Genomic DNA, 20,101 nt, shown 5'->3' with positions numbered 1-20,101 from the left:
TAGTGGAGCTGAGGGTGCTGCATGATACATGTAATTGGTTCCATGCTTTCTCCTTTATCATCTCATGATAAAGGAAGAAAACATGATCTTTCTTTTTGCTCTTGGCAACCCTCGTCCTTATAAATTAAAATGGGAAATGATAGCCTTGTCTCTAGTCTAGTTATTATTTGATTCCTTCTCTGACGTCTTCATAGCCAGCAGATCTGCCCCAGCCGAAGGGAGAAGTGAGTTGGGTTTTGAAACCCAGGTTGCTTTAATTACAGCCTTAAACTTCCTCCCAGCTTGGCTGTGAGCAGAATAAGGTGGAAGAAGATGACATTCTCTTATGTGGGGCTGAAGGGGCTTGGGGGATGTTGTGGGGAGCAGAATCCAAGGCTTATTTCTACAGCTTTCTGCTCCACAGAGCTCCTATCCCCTCCCCGCCTCCCCCTTCTTTCCCCTCCTCCATCCTTTTAAGTACATCCCCACCCCAAGCTTCACAGCTGCCGTGAGCCAGGCACCAAGCATCTTCTCATATCCAAGTCCCATTTAGTCCTCGCAGTTCATGGAGGTGGGAATTACTCCTATTTTCCAGATAAGAATGTAGTGGTACAGGTTTTAGGGAAGTGGCAGAGCTGGGATCCGAACCCGGGCCGTCTGAGTTAAGGCCCTCATCCCATCCACAGGCCTCTCCCCTGTCTTCTCTTCCATCCCATCAGAGTCTCCAGTGGGGTGTATTCGGGACAGGAGTGCAGGAGTGTCTGTGGGTAGATCAGAGCCCTTCTCATGCATCTCTTTCTCACCCTGAAGCTGCTTTTGTGTGCTTCTCAGTATCTAAGTCATGAGCTGCCTCTGGATTTGTTTTTGCTTTCTTTTGTTTTTCTTACATCTTTATTGGAGTATAATTGCTTTACAATGGTGTGTTAGTTTCTGCTTTATAACAAAGTAAATCAGTTATACATATACGTATGTTCCCATATCTCTTCCCTCTTGCGTCTCCCTCGCTCCCACCCTCCCTATCCCACCCCTCTAGGTGGTCACAAAGCACCGAGCTGATCTCCCTGTGCTATGCGGCTGCTTCCCACTAGCTATCTATTTTACGTTTGGTAGTGTATATATGTCCATGCCACTCTCTCACTTTGTTTTTAATGGCCCTTTTATCTAAATGCTTCTGCTTTAAAAGTTACCCCCTCTCAGTCTGGGGACCCAGCAGGTAGGACTCCCAGGGCCAACCAACCCTGAAGAGATTAGTTGTTTTTTTTTGCTTTCCTCAGAGCCTGCTGGCCGATTCTCTTGCCATCTTGTACTTATTTAAGCTGACAGATTGAACATAACATTCAAGGGAACAAAACTTCCATACTCCCCAGGCTCTAGGCCTGAGGCCAAATAGCCCAAGGCTGAAGGAAACCCCGAGGCTCTGTAACTTAATCTGTAAAAGGGCACCCTTGGTGAACACGCTCAGGGAATAGAAAACTTCTACCGGCTCCGTGTTCCTGGTGGGGAAGAGAACTCTCCCTCCACCCCAACACTAACCCTTTGCACTTAAATGTCAAGTGAGATCTGAGCCCGTTTGGCCTGTAGACATCGGAAAGTCTGGACCGTGTGCTCCACGATGATTCATTTTCATTAAACTGCTGGAAAACTACAACAAACAACAAAGTTACTTGTACTAATCCCCAAGACTTCGGCCTGTTACGGGAGAGGAGGCTGGATTCACTTTTCTTGGAAATCAGCTCTGGAGTCTGGCTTTTTCACTGATGAAATATCTAGACAACCACTGCAAGGCTGAAAGTGGACCTCACACACATGTGGGTCACCTGGGCCGGTTAGGAGGCGTTTCAGCCATCTGATTGGATTCTAGAGTCATTTTCGCACGTTTGAGGGCAAGCACAGTTGGTTCAGTGCCTTTTTTTTTTTTATGATTTTAACAGTCAAATTGGCCAAATGGTTATTGATACCATTCAATACTTGGCCCGTATGGAAAGAAATGGGAAGAAGCAGGATTAAGAGTCAGATGGGCTCAGTACCTGATTCTGGTTCTCCATATTTTTAGATATGCCCGGCCTCTCTTCTCTTCCAATCTCCTCCCTTCCCTTCGCTCCCCTCACCTCCCCTCTCCCCTCCCCAACCCCATGCTTCTCCTCCTCTTCCCCTCCCCCTTCTGCCCTCCCCCTCCTCCCCTCCCTTTTCCTCTCTCTCTCCCTACTCTTCCCCCTCCCCTCCTCCCCTCCTCCCCTCCTCCCCTCCCCCTCCTCCCCTCCCCTTCCTCCCCTCCCCCTCCTCCCTTACCTTGTCCTCTCTCTCCCCCATTCTTCCCCCTCCTCCTCCTTCCCCTCCTTCTCCTTCTTCTTCCTCTCTCTCTCTTTCTCTCTCTCTCCCTCCCTCTCCCACTCTCTCCCTCCTTCTCATCATAGGAGAGGGACCTCAGCCAGGGCCTCATTTTTGAGCTGAGACTAGCAGGGACAGAAGTTCACCAGGCAGATACATTGGGCCAGGAAGTGTGTTCTAGGCATAAAGGAACAGACGGTTCCAAGGCCCAGAGTGACGAGAGCTTCATATAATTCGGGAATGACAAGTGGCTGGTGGTCGCCAGGAGCCAAAGGCATGGTGTGGCAAGGCATGGGGTGCGCTTGGTACAGGACGATTGAGAAAGGCCTCCGATTCTGAAAGGCATATGTCTTTATCCTCTCTACCAGGATTCCACAGCGCTGACGCTTTTGACGTTTGGGGCTGGATAATTGTGGTGGGAAGGCTGTCCTGTGCATTTTGGACGTTTAGCCTCATCCCGGGCTTCTGCCCACTAGACACCAGTAACACCCCTCTGCCCTCCAGCTGTGACAACCAAAAATGTCTCCAGCTGTTGCCAAGTGTCCAGGGAAAGCAGGGGCAAAATTGCCCCCAGTGAGAACCACTGTTTTAGGTGACAAGGAGCCTCTGAGGATTTGGGGGCAGAAGAGTGACAAAGTTAGAACACAGCTTCAGATGAATCGGATGGTTCTACAGCAGCACAGACTGTAGATTTAAGGAGGCTGCCTGGAGGTAGAGAGACTGGGATGGTGGGAGGATGGGGAGGTTTTTACAGTAGTCCTGGAGGAACAGAATATGGGTCTGGCCTGGCATTGGGCCATGAGGACTGGGGTGTTGGTTGAGCTGATTTCCAAGAGCTAGGGCTAGGAGGGGCCAGACACAGAGACTGATTGCTCAGGAAAGTTGATGCAGGGTGAGTAGTTTGTGTCCACAGCATCCTGCCTGGGGGCAGTGGGGATGAAGGCTGCTCTGGAGATGGGGACACGGGTCTTTGTGGGCCTTGATCAGCCACACAGCTCTGCTCACTCATTCCTGAGCGCTCACTGCAGACTCCTCTGTTTTCCTGTTACCACCCACCTCCCTCTCCCCATCTCGCCCCTACCACACCTGGCCACCCCTTCTCAACTCACCGGCTCTCCCACAGGCCCGCAGAGAAGGCACCAGCCAGCCCCTCGGTGGAGCCTGCCACAGGGACTCCCTTGGCTGAGTTTTCTGAGCACTCCTTAGCTTCTTTGCCAATGCCCGCTGCTCCTTGAAGGCTGGGACTCAGTCAGAATGATAGTTACAATGACCATTGGCGCTGAGCATCTCCTGGGTTCTAGGCACTGTCTCACGTTCTGCAACGTAAGCCTCGCGAGAGCCATTTTACTGAAGAGGAAAAGGGCTCAAGATGGGGAATGTTTGCACCAGCTATTGTCACCCAGGAGTTCCATGTGGCTGGAGCCATCACCTGCTTGTCCACAGCCTTGTCCCCTGCCCCCAGCAGTCCTCTTTCGGTTTTGACTTCTTTCTCACGAAATTAGGTGTGTGAGATTCATCCATACAGAGCTAGTTGCTATATAATCTTCCAATTTATGAGTATATCATAATTTATGTAGTCTACTGTTTTTGTTTTGTTTTGTTTAATATTTATTTATTTATTGGCTGCATTGGTTCTTAGTTGCAGCACGCGGGATCTTTCGTTGCAGTGCGCAGTCTTCTCTCTAGTTGAGGCGCACGGGCTTAGTTGCCCCAAGGCATGTGGGATCTCAGTTCCCTGACCAGAGATCGAACCAGCATCCCCTGCATTGCAAAGCGGATTCTTAACCACTGGACCACCAGGGAAGTCCCTGTAGTCTACTGTTTATAGATATTTATTTTGCAATTTGGGGTTGTTATGAATAATGCTGCTATGAACATTCTAGACCATGTCTTTTGGTGAACATATGTACAATGTTTCTACTGGGCAAACACCCAGGAGTGGAATTGCTAAAGCAGAGGATACACATACCTTTAGTTGGGGTAGATATTCCCAAATAGGAGAAAGGTTTGCTCTTATCTCAGTCTCTAGACCAGGGATTCTAAACCTCAGCAACATGGGAATTTTGGAGGCTGTCCTGTGCCTTATAGGATGTTTAGGTTGTCCTGTGCATCATAGGATGTCCCACTTCTCTATCCTCTAGATGTCTCCTACCCAAGTCGTGACAATCAAAGACATCTCCAGACATTGCCAAATGTTCCAGTGTCCACTGCTTTAGACCATGAGTGCTATGAGGGCAGAGACCTTTCCTCTGTTTATTTACCACCCTCTCCCTAGGACCTGGCTTGCAGGTGGCACTCAAGAGATATTTGTTATGTTGAAAGCTTCTGTTACCATTTAAAAAGCAGCCTTGGGTGGGGACGTCTCCCCAGATGAGTTGCTGGCCCAGGGCAGGGAGGTGCTGGGCACAGGCCATGACGATGCAGGGCAGGTCCAAGTGATGCAGGGCTGTAGCGGGGGCAGCCGAGGGCCTGTCTCCATCAATGTGCACTTTCTAGGACTGGCCTGTGGTCGAGGCCTTGATCATCCTCCCTGACGACACCATCTTCCCCGGCCCGCTCCCCTCTCCTCCCCGCAGACGTGGCGTCCTGCACCTTCACGAGAGCAGCGGGATTCATGACATTGGCCTGCCCCAGTGGCAGCTCTTGCTCTGTCTGATTGTCGTCGTCATCGTCCTGTTTTTTAGCCTCTGGAAAGGAGTGAAGACATCAGGAAAGGTAATATTTTTGTTTCTCTTTCAGTTGGGAGGTTGGCCTCAAAAAAGATGTTTTTTTCTACCTATAAACAGGTAGTTGGTGAAAAGAAAAGGTGGTGCTAGAAGTACAAAACCTGGGTTTGCACCCCAGCTCTACCATTGGCTTGCTGGAGATTTTAGATGAATCCCCTCCCTTCCCTAAGCCCAGGACTCCCCAGCAGTAGGATGAGGGAGTGCAAGTGGATCAGAGTTCTTCACAATTTCCCACCAAAGCCTCCCTAATAGCAGAGACCAGGGAACGGGACACCCCAAGGGTCTCTGGAAAAAGCCCAAAGCAACCTGTTGACATGTGTTTGATAAATCTTAAATTCTGGACTAAAACTGCATGCAAATATTGCAGCCTTCTCTAGCATATAACCATTTCCTTCACTATAAAATTGATTGTTCCCACCTCTGAATTTTTGAGTAAATGAGAATGCTCCAGAAGATATCTAGATGAATCCTGGGGCATCCTCTGACACAGTGCGGAGTGCTCGCAAGGGTCTACGTTTCCTGGAGAGAGGAGCACAGGGTTTGATGACCTAGGAGAGCCTGCCAGAGTTGGCATTCTGACTTAGGTGACAGTGCCCCCCATAGTCAGCACCTCATGGTGGAGTATACTCAGGTCATGGCCCACATTGATTCTGAGCCTGACGAATATCATGAGAACAACAGCTCCATTTGGACCCTATGGGTCCATGTGGAGCTTGGCTGTATTAAAGAGGCTGTAGCTGGGAAATATTCTGTCCAGTGTTTTGGTTAGCTATCGCTGTGTAACAAAATACCTCAAGATGTAGAGATGTAAAATAACAGCCATTTTATTACCTCTCATGATTCTGTGGGTTGACTGGGCTCAGCAAGGTGGTTCTTCTGCTCCATGTGATATTGCCTGAGCTACACGTCTGGGGGATTGACTGGGCTGGAACCTCCAAGATGGCTAACACTCACGGATGGCAGTTGGTACTGGCTGGGAGCTTAACTGGAGCTGTCAACCAGAGCACCTTGGGTAGTTTCCATACAGCCTCGCCCTGTAGCTTGGGTATGTCACAGCATGATGGCTGAGTTCCAAGAGCATGTTCCAAGCAGACAAGCCCCAATGTACAAGTAGCTCTTCCAGTCTCTGTTTTCATCATGCTTGCTATTGTCCCAATGAACAAGATAAGTCTTGTGGTAAAGCCCAGAGTCAGTGTGGAACACACAGTGTGTATGTTCATTGGGGGTTACAAGGCAACAATAATCAGGTAGGCATGAATTTATGAGAACCTTCATTAGGCAACTGATTTTGAATTTTTTAAAATTTATTTTATTTATTTATTTCTGTCTGTGTTGTGTCTTCATTGCTGTGCGTGGACTTTCTCTAGTTGTGGCAAGCGGGGGCTACTCTTCCTTGTGGTGCACAGGCTTCTCATTGCAGTGGCGTCTCTTGTTGCAGAGCACGGGCTCTAGGCTCATAGGCTTCAGCAGTTGTGGTACGCGGGCTCAGTACTTGTGGCTCGCGGGCTCTAGAGTGCAGGCTCAGTAGTGGGGGTGCATGGGCTTAGTTGCTCCGCGGCATGTGGGATCTTCCTTGACCAGGGATCAAACCTCTGTCCCCTGCGTTGGCAGGCAGATTCTTAACCATGGCGCCACCGGGGAAGCCCTAGGCAACTGATTTTGAAAAGTGGGGTGCATCAGGGTTCTCTCTGGTTCTCCTAAAGTCTTGGTTATGTCATAATAGCAAAGATAGTGACAGGGGACCAGCAGCCAACGGGAATGAAATTTGACAAGAGCCTGAAGTGGAACTTCCTATCAGCGTATTGGAGACATGGTATCTGCCCCAAGGAAGAACCCAAATGAAATGCAGACCAGGGCTTGGAGGAATTCTAAGATAGAGCAAAACCAGGCTAGGACCACAACCATCCCAACACCTGACACATAGTAGGTCTTCAGTAAATATTTATTGACGGAGTAGTGAGGAAAGAAGGGAAGGGAGGAAGAAGGGTAGGTGGGTAAATAAGTTGGGGGAACTTCATTAAGTGTTCTTTTGAATTCAACTCGGTAAACATTTATGGATACCTACTATGTGCCAGGCTTGATGCTAGTACTAGTGATGCAAGAAGAAATAAGACAGATTCAATTGATTGTAGTATTATGTGTGTTATAGCCAGGTAGGTGTAGGTCAATGTTATTATTTTCTTGCATCTCCGTTCAGAGACATATAAACACTAATGGTCACAAACTATACACACTATTATAGATCTTGCTTTTTAAAAAACTTAACTTTACCTTGAAAACAATTTTACATCAGGTAGGTTGCACTTTAATTGAGATACAAACTGTGGGTTTTTCAACTGTCATTAAATCAATTTAGTGGGTCACCACAATTTTTCAAAATGAAATTGTCTAGATAATAACAGTGTGCACTGCACATACTAAAGATAGAGATGTCTTGTGGAATTTTTGCATTTCAGTTATAGCAACCCATACGTCTCGATAAATAAGGTTTTTCTTACCATGAGTTCCCATGGTCCCAAAACCATAAGATGTTACATTAGTGGAAGAAGGAAGCTCTTCAGACTGAGAGGGTCTGCAAAGACCATGGAGAAGGTGGCATTGGGCTAGGTCAGGTAGAGATGGGGCAGAAGGAAAGGGTTTTCAGCTGCAAGCAAAACTACAGAAGCCCCAGGCCAGCCTTGTCCAGTCTCTCTGTGCCTCTCCTGGGTATCGAAAGCAGGGCTTTCCTGGCCTCTGCAGGCAGCAGAGCTGCAGAAGGTGTATGAGCTCTACTACTGCTGCCGGCCTGGGTGAGGGGCCACCACGGGCTTCTAATATTACACCTCAAGATTAAGTTTCCTGTAGCCATCGCCAAAGGGGTACAGCCTGCCCCACCTTGTTTAGCACTTGGCTGGAGCAGGCCTGAGTTGTCTATGGGGAGACTGATGCTAAAGAGAAAAGGAGGGGAGACTCGCATGCTCCGTTTCTTTGTGCAAAGTCACCTTTGGAGGAGGAGGACTCACGCCCTCCCCTGAGGAGTGTAATGACGAGTGGGGCAGGAGTGTTGCCCTAGGAAGCCCCCCGCAGATGGAAACTTGTCGCCTGAAGTCCCTGCCCACATTTTGCCTCCAGAGCAGGCGAGGACCCCTGCAGTCCGTAGGGAGGGGCTTTCTAGAATAAGGAACTTCATGCAGGACGTTGCAGTGTCCTGTCTTTCATTGTTTTTATACTCTGGCTCATGAGAAAACCAAGAGCATTGCTTATTTCTTCCCAGACTACGTCTGGAACAGGACACGGATCTTTTCTTAGCAGGCTGCCAAAGCCACAGAGCTGGCCTGAAATGAATTGCAAGTGTTCAAACTTCCTGTCTTGGCCGGTGAAGGCTCTGTTCTCGGGAAGATGGCTCCACAGCTGGCAGCTGGGATACTGGGGGGCGAGGTACAGTCTGAATCAGGGAAAGGGGTTACCGCAGACCACACACTCTGTGACCCTGGCCCACCGACCACCGCAGGGTAGAGGGAGGAGGCCAGTCAGCCCCCAGGGCATCGGGCAAGTGTGCACACAGTGCTGCTTGCCGCCCTGGAGTCCTGTCTGCCCGCCCCCCACTCGTAGGTGTTGGCTGAACCAGCACTTAGAAACTACAAGCCTGTACCGAACGCCTCAGTGTTGAACTGGAAGGTTCTCCAAAGCCATGTGCTCCAGCCTGCTTGTACAGATGGGGAAGCTGAGGCCAAGAGAGGGACAGGGTTTCACAGCCTGGCAGAGCCAGGACTTGCACATGGGTCTCAAACATGCAGTAGCGTGAGGGATTAAGAACACGGCTTTGTGTTGGTTGGTGGGTTGGAGTCCCGGCACCATCATTCACTAATGGGTGACCTCGGGATGAATGAGGCTCCCTAAGCTTCAGTGTCCTCACCCCGCAGTTCCTGATCCTGCCCGCCTCCAGGGCAGCTGGGAGGATGGGATGAGAGGTCCTCGCTGCTGGGCTAGCAGATGGAAATTGCTCAATAAATGATCCTCACCTGTCTTTGTCCCCTGCATCCACCTGAGGGAGCCTTTAAAGCAGGCACTGCAAGCCCCATCCCAGACCAATTAAATCAGAAACTCCAAAAATGGAGTCTGAACTTGGACATTTTTGTCTGTAACTTCCCCCAGAGTCGTCTAATGTATAGTCAGGGATGAGAAAGAACAGCGAGGAAGCCTACGCAGCCTTCTCCTCTCCCCGCCTCTCTTCTCTGTTTCTTCATCGTGGGCAGGGTGGGCTGGTGTCTCTTTTCAGTCTGGGGACAGTTTTTTCCCTTATGGGTTTCTGGATGAGGCAGTTTGTCTTTGCCCTAAATCCATCCACAAATAAAGAGCAGCCAGGGATTCTGCTTTCTGCCCAGCCACGTCCCTCCCTGGGTGGTGAGCTTAGGAGGACACGCTTGAATGAAGGTAAACGAGAGGGGGAGAGAAGGGAGGAAGGAGGGCGTAAAGGTGAGGGTGCTAGTTAGTGCAGGAAGCTGGTAGAGCAGGAGGCGCTGGGCACCGAGAGTGTCTGCGTCCTCACTGCCTTGGCTTCCTTGGCAGCGGTGCCCCCAGGTGCTGACTTTCTCATGGGGTGCAGCCTTGGTCTGTCCGCTCTGTCCTGGAGTGCCCCAGGCCTGGCCTAGAGGTGGAGCTTTTAGCATGCGCACGGTGTGAAGGAACGTGTGGGGAGGGTGTGACTGGCTCGCCCCCCGCCAGCCCCCCTGGCAGCAGAGTCGGGCCCTCACTGCGACCTTGCCCACCGCCAGGTGGTGTGGATCACGGCCACGCTGCCTTACCTCGTGCTGTTTGTACTCCTGGTCCACGGCATCACGCTGCCCGGCGCTTCCAATGGCATCAACGCCTACCTGCACATCGACTTCTACCGTCTGAAAGAGGCCACGGTCAGTGCCCAGTGACCACCCACCCTTGGGCCAGGGTTGGGGAGGGTTCTCGGTGCAGGCAGTGAAAGAAAATCTGGTCCCAGCTCTGCGTAGCCTGGGATGGATCCTTCCCACTCTGGGCTGCAGCTTCTCTACCTGACCAAGGCCAATTTGATTTGCACCTGACAGTCTCCGTGAGCCTGTCCAGCTCTGATGGCTCGGGATCTGTGGTTCTGTTGAGTGGCCTTTGCAGACCCCTCCTTTCAAGGAAAGCAATACCCTGTCCTGGGTTCTTACCTCTGCCCTGTGCCATGGCCCCAGCCTCACCCCAGCCACCCTAGCCCTATTTCTACTCTGGTCTCCAACTCTGGCCTCTGGTACCCCTCCAGCTCACTGTCCTGCCCAGAGGCAGCGATTACAATGAAGGTGGGGTGACTTTGGAGTGGAGTCCAAAATAGCACGGTGAGGCTGGGAACAGGGACAATCTTAGAGGTTCCTAGTGCCTTGAGCATCTTCAAATCACAGCTGAGATTATTTCCAACCTCCTCCCTCGCGTCTGCCTCAGTGACCACACCTCAATATTTCCCCTCATAATCCCCAAAGACTTCTCCACACTCTACTTGAACCCATAATAATCCTGGCAGGCAAGATCAACATAGGATTAGGACGGATGCCTCCCAGTACACACCTCCCATTGTCCCAGCACAACTCTGTGTTACAGCCCAGTAACCAAGAGAAAACCCTACTTCCTTAGTAACTGTCAGAAAAACAACAGAGCGTAAGACATGAAACAGCCTTGTAAATTGTGAAGCAAGTCAGAGTTCTATCTGTTCTGCATTGTTTAAATATCCTAAGTCTTTGTGGACAGTAGAAACTCAGCCTGAGTGCCGTCTCAGGGAGCAGATATATCTTCCTCCGTCAGATTGCTTCTCTCATTACACCCTTTGCTTACAAAGCAGGGGAAGTCTAGAATAGCACGAGTGGGGAGATGACAGAAGTCTCACAAATCCAAATTGTGGCTTAGTCCTGGTGAGCTAGGTAAAATTATCCCCACTGTACAGATGAGGAAACTGAGATATAGACAGTGAAATTGACCAGGGCAAGACCATGAGGCTGAGAGGTTGGAGAGGAGCTCAGATGTCCGGGCTTCCAGCCATGCAGTTTCATCATCCAAAAGATGAAGTGAGTAGACCCGACTGGCCACCAAGGAGTCACCACTGTCTATGGGTTGGTAGAAGCTACTAGGAATCATTACCCCTTTCTGAAGATGTTGTCTCCATAACCGCTGAGATAGTCATAACCCTTTGCCCTTGCCCTATCCACATTCTAGTCTAGAACATTTTGTTTATTAACTTTCTTTGAAAATCAGGATGTCAGATTGAGCCAGTGAGTTCCTCTGGGGTGAACTCACTCATGACCACCCAAGGCTGGGAGATGCTAGAGAGACCCCAGCCTCTCTCCACAGTGATTTTGTACAGGCTGCTGGAGAGCAGGAGTTGCATGGCTGCCCATCTCTAGTTCAGACCTCATTTCCTCAGGTCTTAGGGCATCCCTGGGACTTCCCAGCCCTTCTGGAGCAGTGAGGTAGTCCAATTCTGTGGAAACAGAGGGTGATGGCCTTTATCTGCCCATTTCAGGTATGGATTGATGCTGCAACTCAGATATTTTTTTCCTTGGGCGCTGGATTTGGTGTCTTGATTGCATTTGCTAGTTACAACAAATTTGACAACAACTGCTATAGGTAAGATCCTTCCTGGGGCTCTGGAAAGCTCTAAATCCTGGGAATCAACCCTTGCAGGGATGGGAGAGAGGGCTCTGGTCTGGGACAAGTCAAATTTTCTGCTTGGGTTTCTTTCCCCGGGAAATGAAGCAGAGTAGACCATCCTGGATGTTCTGTGAACTCCAACATGGCCTACGGGGGTCCTGATGAACATATGTCAGTTCAGGACACCTCCCAGATAGATGCAGGGTGAGGAGCTGGCAAAGTTGAGGCCACTAACACTGGGATATCATGAGGGTGGGTAGCTGGGACAGAGGGGCACTGTGTGGCTTTCAGAGCAGCCAGCACTTCCTGTCTGTCCATCTGATGCCCAGGCAGACAAGGTTGGAATATCCAGGCTGGTTGCTTGAGGGGTGAGGGCCTAGCAGGATCAGAGCTTAAGACCATACAGCAGAATGAGAAGTCTGCTCAGTGCTGTAGAGTCAGAAGACCATGCTCTAGATCACCTGGTCCTGTAAGCATTTAATTGCTGCCTCCTGCAGCCCCAGTGCTGTGAGGGCTTCAGACATGGGCACAGATGGGGCTGCTTCCATCCCTCTCTATCAAAGGCTTGAGACAGAATCATAACCTCCCTGGTACAAGACAGAGTAGGATGAATGCATACCAGTGGGACAGGCTTTAGGGAGGCTAAGGAAATGGGGTGATCAGCCATCTGATGGGGGGTCAGCAAGAGCACAGAAGTGCATTTGAGGTGAGCCTTGGAAGATAGTTAGGGTTGGGATAGGCAGACACGGAGTGAGTGGACAACTTACAGCATGAGCAAAGCCAGGGGAGGTGGTGTGTTCGTGAACCAGCAAGTTGACTGGTTTGCTCAGAGAGTACATGTTGGGGAGTCATGGGAAATAAGCCTGGAAAGAAGTTTGGGTCATCTCAGCAAAGCTCTTGAATGCCTGGGTGAAAAGTTGGGAGGCACTGGGGAGCCACAGAAAGTTTGTTGAGGAAGGAGGCTGGTGCCTCGATTTCCCAGCAAGAGTTTGATATCAGGCTCTGGTGTTAAAGTGTTTCATCCAGAAGCTGCTGACCTATTTCCTGCACCTACAGGTTCTGACCCTGTGATGGTGGGGTGCTGGGGGCCCATGTGGCAGCAGGGGCGCTGAAGAGGGGGTTGGCATTTGAAGCCGTGGATTCCATAGATGATCCAGCAGTCCATAAGCGGGGTTGGGGAGAGTCAGACCACTTGAACTAACGGTGCTTTCTTTTCTCTCAGGGATGCCCTGCTCACCAGCACCATCAACTGTGTCACCAGCTTCATCTCTGGGTTCGCCATCTTCTCCATCCTTGGTTACATGGCCCATGAACACAAGGTCAACATTGAGGATGTTGCCACTGAAGGTGGGTGGGCAGACTCGCCCACTGAGGAGGCGGGGGCTGCAAAACTCACCTCTTTCTTAGCAGTTCTCCTGTGGCTGTGGGACTGAGAGGGCTGGACACGGAGCTTTCCCAGCTGCCCACTTTCTTTGAGGCCATCAGTAGGAAGTCCAGGCAGAATCATCTTCTGAGTCAGGCCAGACCAGATAGATTTGGGAGCACTGACCCTGTACCAGCCCCTGTGCTAAGCACTTGACGTATCTTGGTTTAGTTCTTGCAGTGTTACTAGGCAAGTGTTAATAGACCCAATTTAAAGATCAGAAAGCTGAGACTCAGGCGATTGAAGTTGTTCAACCAGCTCGTGTCCTTCCCTGCTGCTTCTCATATTCTTATGGCCACAAACAGGCCAAGACTTGGGGAGGGGCTGCCTCTGATGGACTCTGAAAATCACAAAGTTTTGAGAGTAAGAGGATCCCTCATGGGGTGCAGGAGGTGGGGTTTGAGGCCCGTTGCCTGTAGCTGTCCAGGAGAGGCACTGCCCTCTGGCTTGGCTGTTTGAGGTCAACCTCCTTGGTGCGTAGGTGAACTCAGGCTGAAGCTGGTTTCATCAGTCATCTTTAGACCTTGGTTTGCTCCATCTACACATGACTGCCCAACTATCATGGGGCTGGGCTGGGGCTTGTTGGGCCTCAAAATGCTCTCCTATCATCTGCAGCTCAGACCAACAGTCCCAGCTATTAATGAGGTCCTTGATGTTTCTTACAGGAGCTGGCCTGGTCTTCATCCTGTACCCAGAAGCCATTTCCACCCTATCAGGATCCACGTTCTGGGCTGTCGTGTTCTTCGTCATGCTCCTGGCTCTGGGAATTGACAGCTCAGTGAGTGACCTGGCTGGGGATACCATCCCCCCACAGACACCACTAGACCTGGCCCTCCCTCCCCTAACTACACTCACACTACTCAGAGTTGCCCCGCATTCAAGCCCCTGATCAGTAGTTGTTTGCAGAAGACCTTATTTAAATGCAAACAAGGAAATCAGTACTCACTCAGAAAGGCAAGATTTAGGCCAAAGCCAAGAGCCAAGAGAAACCTACTTGACATCATGGAACTCTACCTTAGAAGGGACCTCGGATAAGCCAGCCCAATGCTCTCCTTTTACAGATGGGACACTGAATTCAGAGAGGGCGTGGCTAGAACTCTTGTTCTCTAACCAACCACTCTTCCCACGGTATTTCATCAGCATCCACTCAGGCTGAGTGAGCGGACAGGAGTCAGGTCCCTGTTGATAAGGGGGAGACAGGAGTTATCTCTTCACCCTCTCCCACATGGTTTCTGAGTTCTGAGGTTGGCTGAGAATAGGGCAGAAGTAGGGTGAGAGGATGGGGAGAAGGGAGGATCTGCTGATTTCTCTAGAGAAGCAAGGCAGCCTCCAGGGTTCATGGGTCCAGGGCTGCGGGAGGTCCAAGGGAGCCGGGAGGCCTGAGACTGGGGTTCAGAGAGTCCCTCACTCCTGTGTTGACTGAAAAAAAATGCACAACCTGGGACTTCCCCGGTGGTCCAGTGGTTAAGACTCCGAGCTTCCACTGCAGGGGGCACGGGTTCACTCCCTGGTTGGGGAGCTAACAATCCCGCATGCACGTGATGCGGCCAAAAAAAAAAAAAGTGCACAACCTAAAAGTTGAGAATTATGTTTCAGTTGGCAGACTTTCTGGGGACTTCAAGCCTGGGAGGCAGGCTCTCAGATCACTCTGAGGGACTGCTCTGAAGAGGTCAGGGAGGAACCAGGATATGTAGGAGTTTTTGCAACAAAGACCAGGTGGTCAGAGCATCAAAAGATTACTGTTAATTAAACAAAACCAGACATCTCAAGTTAATGAATTTAGCGCTTTTCTATATATGGGAAGATGCAAGAGTCTGGGCTCGTTGAAATCATTCCTTTGATATGCACCAGATCTATGTAGAGCCAGTATCCTTTCTTTCCCATCCTGAGTCCCCTCAGGTGCACCTTTGCGGGGGCAGCCGTAGTGGCTGATGGCTTGATGGCTGCAGCATCCTTTGTTTGCTGATATGTTGGACAACATTTTTCATTCACCTCTGTATCCCACCTGCCTGGTTCCCTTCAGATGGGAGGCATGGAGGCGGTCATCACGGGCCTGGCCGACGACTTCCAGGTCCTGAAACGACACCGGAAACTCTTCACATTTGGTGTCTCCTTTGGAACCTTCCTTCTGGCCCTGTTTTGCATAACCAAGGTGAGGGGGGCTGGGCTCTGGGTCACCTGGGGCTTCTGAGGCTGCATTTCAATCCAGCCAGATATTCCCAGACTTGAAGCTGGGGGGTAGGGCTAGGGTGAGCTCAGGGGAACCATGGCAGCGCCTGGTATCCTGAACTCCGTGGCCCAGTCCCTTAGGGTTACACCCCATTGTTATCTGTCCCTTCTGAGCCTGAGGATATCCAGACAAATCTTTCAACTGCTTGTTGGTTTGGGGGGACAGCAAAAGTCCATTTTAAACTGCCAACTGAAGAAAGTGCACAACCTGAAAGCTGAGAATTATGTTTTGTTCGGTGGACAAAACTGAGGACTTAAGCCTGGGACACAGCATCTCAGATAGCTCTGAGGGACTGCTCCAGAGAGGTAAGGGAGGATCCAGGATACATGAGTTTTTGCGACAAAGACCAGGTAGTTGTTACATCAAAAGATTACTGTTGACTAAAGAAAACCAGACGTCTCAAGTTAAGGAATCTCATGCTTTTCCATGTATGGGAAGATGCAAGAGTTTGGGCTCACTGAAATCATTCCTTTGATATGGACCTCAGCTCTCTAGGGCCAGTATCCGAGCTTTTTGCTGACTGCTAGATGGCGGGCATCCTGTTTCTATCCTGAATTCCCTCAGAGCTCACCTTCAGAGGGGTGGCTATAATGTGATGGCTGCAACATCTTTTGTTTACTGACGTGGCAGGCAACATTTTTTTTTTATTGATAAAATCCATCTTGCTTTTTACTGGCTGAAGTCCCCACCCTCAGACCCAGTGAATACACAGAATACGTAGCAGCAACACAGTAGCACCAGAAACCCCATTACCTGTGTTGGGGGTGGGTGTGGGTTCTGAGTGAGCGGGACAGGGGACAGCTCAATTTTGATGGATGTAACAGTTGATAGCCATTTCTATCCATCATGGCCTCAGGCTTTCTCTGTCCATGCCCCAGGGTGGAATATACGTGCTGACCCTGCTGGACACGTTTGCGGCGGGAACCTCCATTCTGTTTGCTGTGCTCATGGAGGCCATAGGCGTCTCCTGGTTTTATGGTACGTGCTGGGTCCTGAGCGTGTGGAAAAGCCTCGGGCCCCATGTGCTTCTGGAGCCTTTTCACCTGGAGGTGCAAAGGGGCTTTCCATTTCCGGGGCAGTCACTGGCTGATCCCAGAGTTGAGCAAGTTGCTTATTGGGCACAGCTCTTCCAGCCCTCAGCTCATCTTTGCATGAGCTCCCTTTAAAAGGAGGAGGCAAGGGCCCCAAAGGCATCAGCGTCAGCTGTTAGAGAGGAACTCAGAGGAAGATGCTGCTCCTCAAGCCATGTAATTCACTCTAGAGTAGGGTTGCCAGGTTTAGCAAATCTGGGATACGACACATCCAGTTAAACTTGAATTTCAGATAATGAATCATTTTTTTAGTATATGTCCCAAATATTGCATGAAATTATTTAAACTAAAATGACTTTCGTTGTCTCTCCGAAATTCAAATGTAACTGAGTGTCCTCTATCTTCCCTGGCAACCTTATTCCAGAGCTGAATGGGGAGAACATGGTAGAAAGTGAAATGTGTTGTCATTGTTCATTTTTTCCCCATGTGTCACTCACTCTTTTCTACTCATTGGAAAGAGTCTGGTCTCTTCTACCAGATTAAAGTCGGGGAAAGCTCTATATACACAGCCATCATTGTTTTAAGAGAGAGGGAGCGGGAGGAAAGAGCTGGGCTTTGGAGTCAGGCCACCCTGGCTGTGTAAACCAGGGCCAAGTCCCCTCCCCTCCCCGAGCCCTGGTTTTCCCTCTGAAAAAGGAAGTGGGGCGGCACCTACCAGGGGATGCTACCCCTGAGTGTGTTCTCTCCCCTGTTCTGAACCAGCCAAGTGCCTGTCCCCAGGTCGCCTAAGTGCCAGGGTATCCCTGTCTTAGGAGATACTGTTCTGCTGTCCACCTGGGGACAGACCCTCTTGGGAAGGCAGTAGGGGTGGCCCCAGGCTCTGCAGGGGCCGCTGTGATGGGCCTGCCCTGTGTGTGCGCAGGTGTGGACAGGTTCAGCAACGACATCCAGCAGATGATGGGGTTCAAGCCGGGCCTGTACTGGAGACTCTGCTGGAAGTTTGTCAGTCCTGCGTTCCTCCTGGTGTGTAGTGCGTGGTTGGGCATCCTCGGGTGAGGGGTGCTGTGTGTCTGGGGTGAGGGTGGGGGTGGGGATCTTTGCCTCTAAGGGGAGGAGGTTGGGATGCAGGGCCCTGGTCACGCAGACAGATGCTCAGGATGCTCCGCCCTGTTGATTCCCAGGAGGCTGCACATGAGAGGGGTCGCCAGCCTGGGGCCAGGTCTGGGCCGGGGGCTGTCTGTGCCACCACTCAGTTCCAAGGTCACCTTTCTAGTCTTCTTCTCTTTGTATTGCTCCTGTTTCTTTGTCTCCTTTTTGTTATCCTTCCTTACTTGGATTCTTCCTCCTTTCTCTCTCGGTCTCCCTCCTTCCTTATCTTCTCCATTCCTGCATCCATCTCACACGCTGGCCCTCACTTCCCTCTGGTCCCTCTCTGCATCTCTCCCTCTCTCCCGCCTCCTTCCCTCTCTCTCCCCTCTCCCTGTCTCTCTCCCTCTTCCTTCTGTCCCTTCCCCCCAGTTTGTGGTGGTCGTGAGCATCATCAATTTCAAGCCGCTCACCTACGATGACTACATCTTCCCACTCTGGGCCAACTGGGTCGGGTGGGGCATCGCGGGCTCCTCCATGGTCCTGGTGCCTGCCTACGTCGTCTACAAGTTCCTCAGCACGCGGGGCTCCCTTCGCGAGGTGAGCTGTGGGCCGAGCCTGGGGGAGGGTGGGGGACAGCACGGGAGGGGGCATCCCGAGTCATTCCCGCTGGGGTGAGAGAGGGAGACAGAAGGACACGGAATCTAGAGTCAGACGGACCTGCCACGTTGGCCACGTTATTTACCCCCAAGCCTCAGGTTCCACATTTGTAACCTGGGGTAATCATACAGACCTTGAAAGGTGAAAGGAAGTGCTTAGCGCAGGGCCTGGCACACGGTAGATGGTCACCACGCGGCACTTCCTATCGTGTTGAACGTCATATGCGCCGTGTGCTCCCACTCTGTTCCTACCGTTGTTTATGTGAGGGGCTCAGCCCTGCAGTCCCCTAAAGAGCAGTTAATCTGCATTAACTGTGCCCACTCCTGTGTCCCACCTCCTAAGGTTTGTCATGTCCCCAGATGTCCCCCACTCTCCCCATCCAAACTCACCGTGACCTTGTATCTTGGCTTTCACCTGCTTCTATTGTGAACCTGATACCTAATCAGCCTAAACCAGAGATTTCCAAAATACATTTTCTTCTTTGACCTGCGTACATTGCAGATACATATACGCATGATCTGCGTTTTCATTAAAATTATGTCTTTCCTATAGTTTGGTTGTTAAATGCCCTTTCTTTTATAAATAATGGTGATAGTCATTTCCTCATGCCCTTACTTATAAAGATCTCATCCCTTCATTCCTTTATCCACTCCCTTCACAGATATTTACTGAGAATCTGTACGGGGCAGGCAGTATCCTCAGCTCTAGACACACTCCCCGGAGCTCATGTTCTCGTGAGGGGACAGAAAGACACAGGAGGACGTAAAGGAGTGAGCTGTACAGGAACTTAGGGCAGAGGGTCCCAGGCAGGGCTGGGACCCCCTCCCCCTGTGACATGTTTCCTGTCCATGAAATCCCAAAGTCCAGGAACCTCTGGGTCACTGGGAGGATCCATGTTCTGTGAGCTCATCCCGGACGTGGAACCAGGACCTGCTTTGAGCTTTTTATTCTCTACACTTTGGGATCCCCCTCTAGTGATCAGACATTGATTCCAGACGCATTCCCTGAGTCCACCCTGTGTCTACAGCCCAAGGAGGCGGCCCCAATCCCCAGGCAGGGCTGAGGTCCCATCACTGAGTCCTCATTGTGCTCTGAACTTGTCCTCTGCAGCACTGACTCCAGTCGTGGCTGTAAAACTGCCTGTGTGTGTTTCTGTTCAGTGTCAGCCCCTTCCCTGAGCTGTAAGCTCTCCCAAAGCAAAATGTGTGGGTGGCCTTCAGCTCTGGATCCCCAGGGCCTAGGCCAGTGTGTGACTACAGTCATTGACTCAATAAACATTCACTGGATGAATGTCTCAAAGTGAACTAACCAGGATGGGGAGTGTCTTGTACGAACCTCTCCTGCTGTCCATGTGAGACTTCAGGGCCAAATAGCAGGTGGCCCTGATGTGTGGTGTCCTCTGGGCTGCTGGAAGGGTGTCCCTGGGCCAAGCTGAGGCCTCCTCCCCTTCTCCATCCTTTCACAGAGACTGGCCTATGGCATCACCCCAGAGAACGAGCATCACCTGGTGGCCCAGAGGGACGTCAGGCAGTTCCAAGTAGGTGCAGCTTGGACCATTTTGATGGGGGCCACGGGGCGGGGGCCCTACTGCTCCCTGCTGTGCTATCGGAGGCAAGACCACACACCACACTCCAGAAAACCCAGAGCAGCTGTGGGCTATAGCCCCTGGGGTTGTGATGTTACAAACCGGAGGAGAGGGGCCTGTCTTCTGCCTTCTACCAGCTGTCGCCTGCCCCTCCACTCCTTGGTCCTGAGATACCAAATGCCCAGACTTTCCTAAACTCGGTTCTCCCTCTTTGAGTTGTGACCACGGAGTATCCCCAAATTAGGCTGAGGATTTCTTATCTTGAAGGAAGCGCTGTAGGTACATCAATAACGTGTTGACCTGAGTCCTACCCTTTTCCCCTGTAAAATATGGGGGTGGGGGAGCCAGGAGGGTCCCGGTGAGCCCCCCTGCTTCAGACTTACTGTGTGACTTTGTGAAGGCTCCTTTGCCCTTTCTGGG

At 51.0% G+C, this 20,101-nt stretch overlaps 1 protein-coding gene across 10 annotated transcripts in view; it reads left to right on the top strand.

Annotated features, from left to right (window-relative positions):
* Positions 1 to 20,101, top strand: part of SLC6A2 (solute carrier family 6 member 2) — a 57,094-nt gene that overhangs the window by 17,021 nt on the left and 19,972 nt on the right. For 5 of the 10 annotated variants that reach the window (XM_073795575.1, XM_073795572.1, XM_073795574.1 and 2 more), the window contains exons 5-14: positions 4,884 to 5,022; positions 9,788 to 9,922; positions 11,539 to 11,642; positions 12,889 to 13,013; positions 13,755 to 13,867; positions 15,113 to 15,241; positions 16,198 to 16,297; positions 17,273 to 17,373; positions 17,869 to 18,036; positions 19,562 to 19,633. In XM_073795575.1, the coding sequence (XP_073651676.1) occupies positions 4,884 to 5,022; positions 9,788 to 9,922; positions 11,539 to 11,642; positions 12,889 to 13,013; positions 13,755 to 13,867; positions 15,113 to 15,241; positions 16,198 to 16,297; positions 17,273 to 17,373; positions 17,869 to 18,036; positions 19,562 to 19,633 (1,186 nt within the window). Of the gene's footprint in view, positions 1 to 4,883; positions 5,023 to 9,787; positions 9,923 to 11,538; positions 11,643 to 12,888; positions 13,014 to 13,754; positions 13,868 to 15,112; positions 15,242 to 16,175; positions 16,298 to 17,272; positions 17,374 to 17,531; positions 18,037 to 19,561; positions 19,634 to 20,101 lie in introns of those variants that run through there. The other 5 variants (XM_019932541.3, XM_019932542.3, XM_033844144.2 and 2 more) reach the window with 3 other exon arrangements.

The sequence above is a fragment of the Tursiops truncatus genome, chromosome 19 (genome assembly GCF_011762595.2).
Source record: "Tursiops truncatus isolate mTurTru1 chromosome 19, mTurTru1.mat.Y, whole genome shotgun sequence".
NCBI lineage: Eukaryota > Metazoa > Chordata > Mammalia > Artiodactyla > Delphinidae > Tursiops > Tursiops truncatus.
This window is presented reverse-complemented; position numbering and strand designations above follow the sequence as displayed.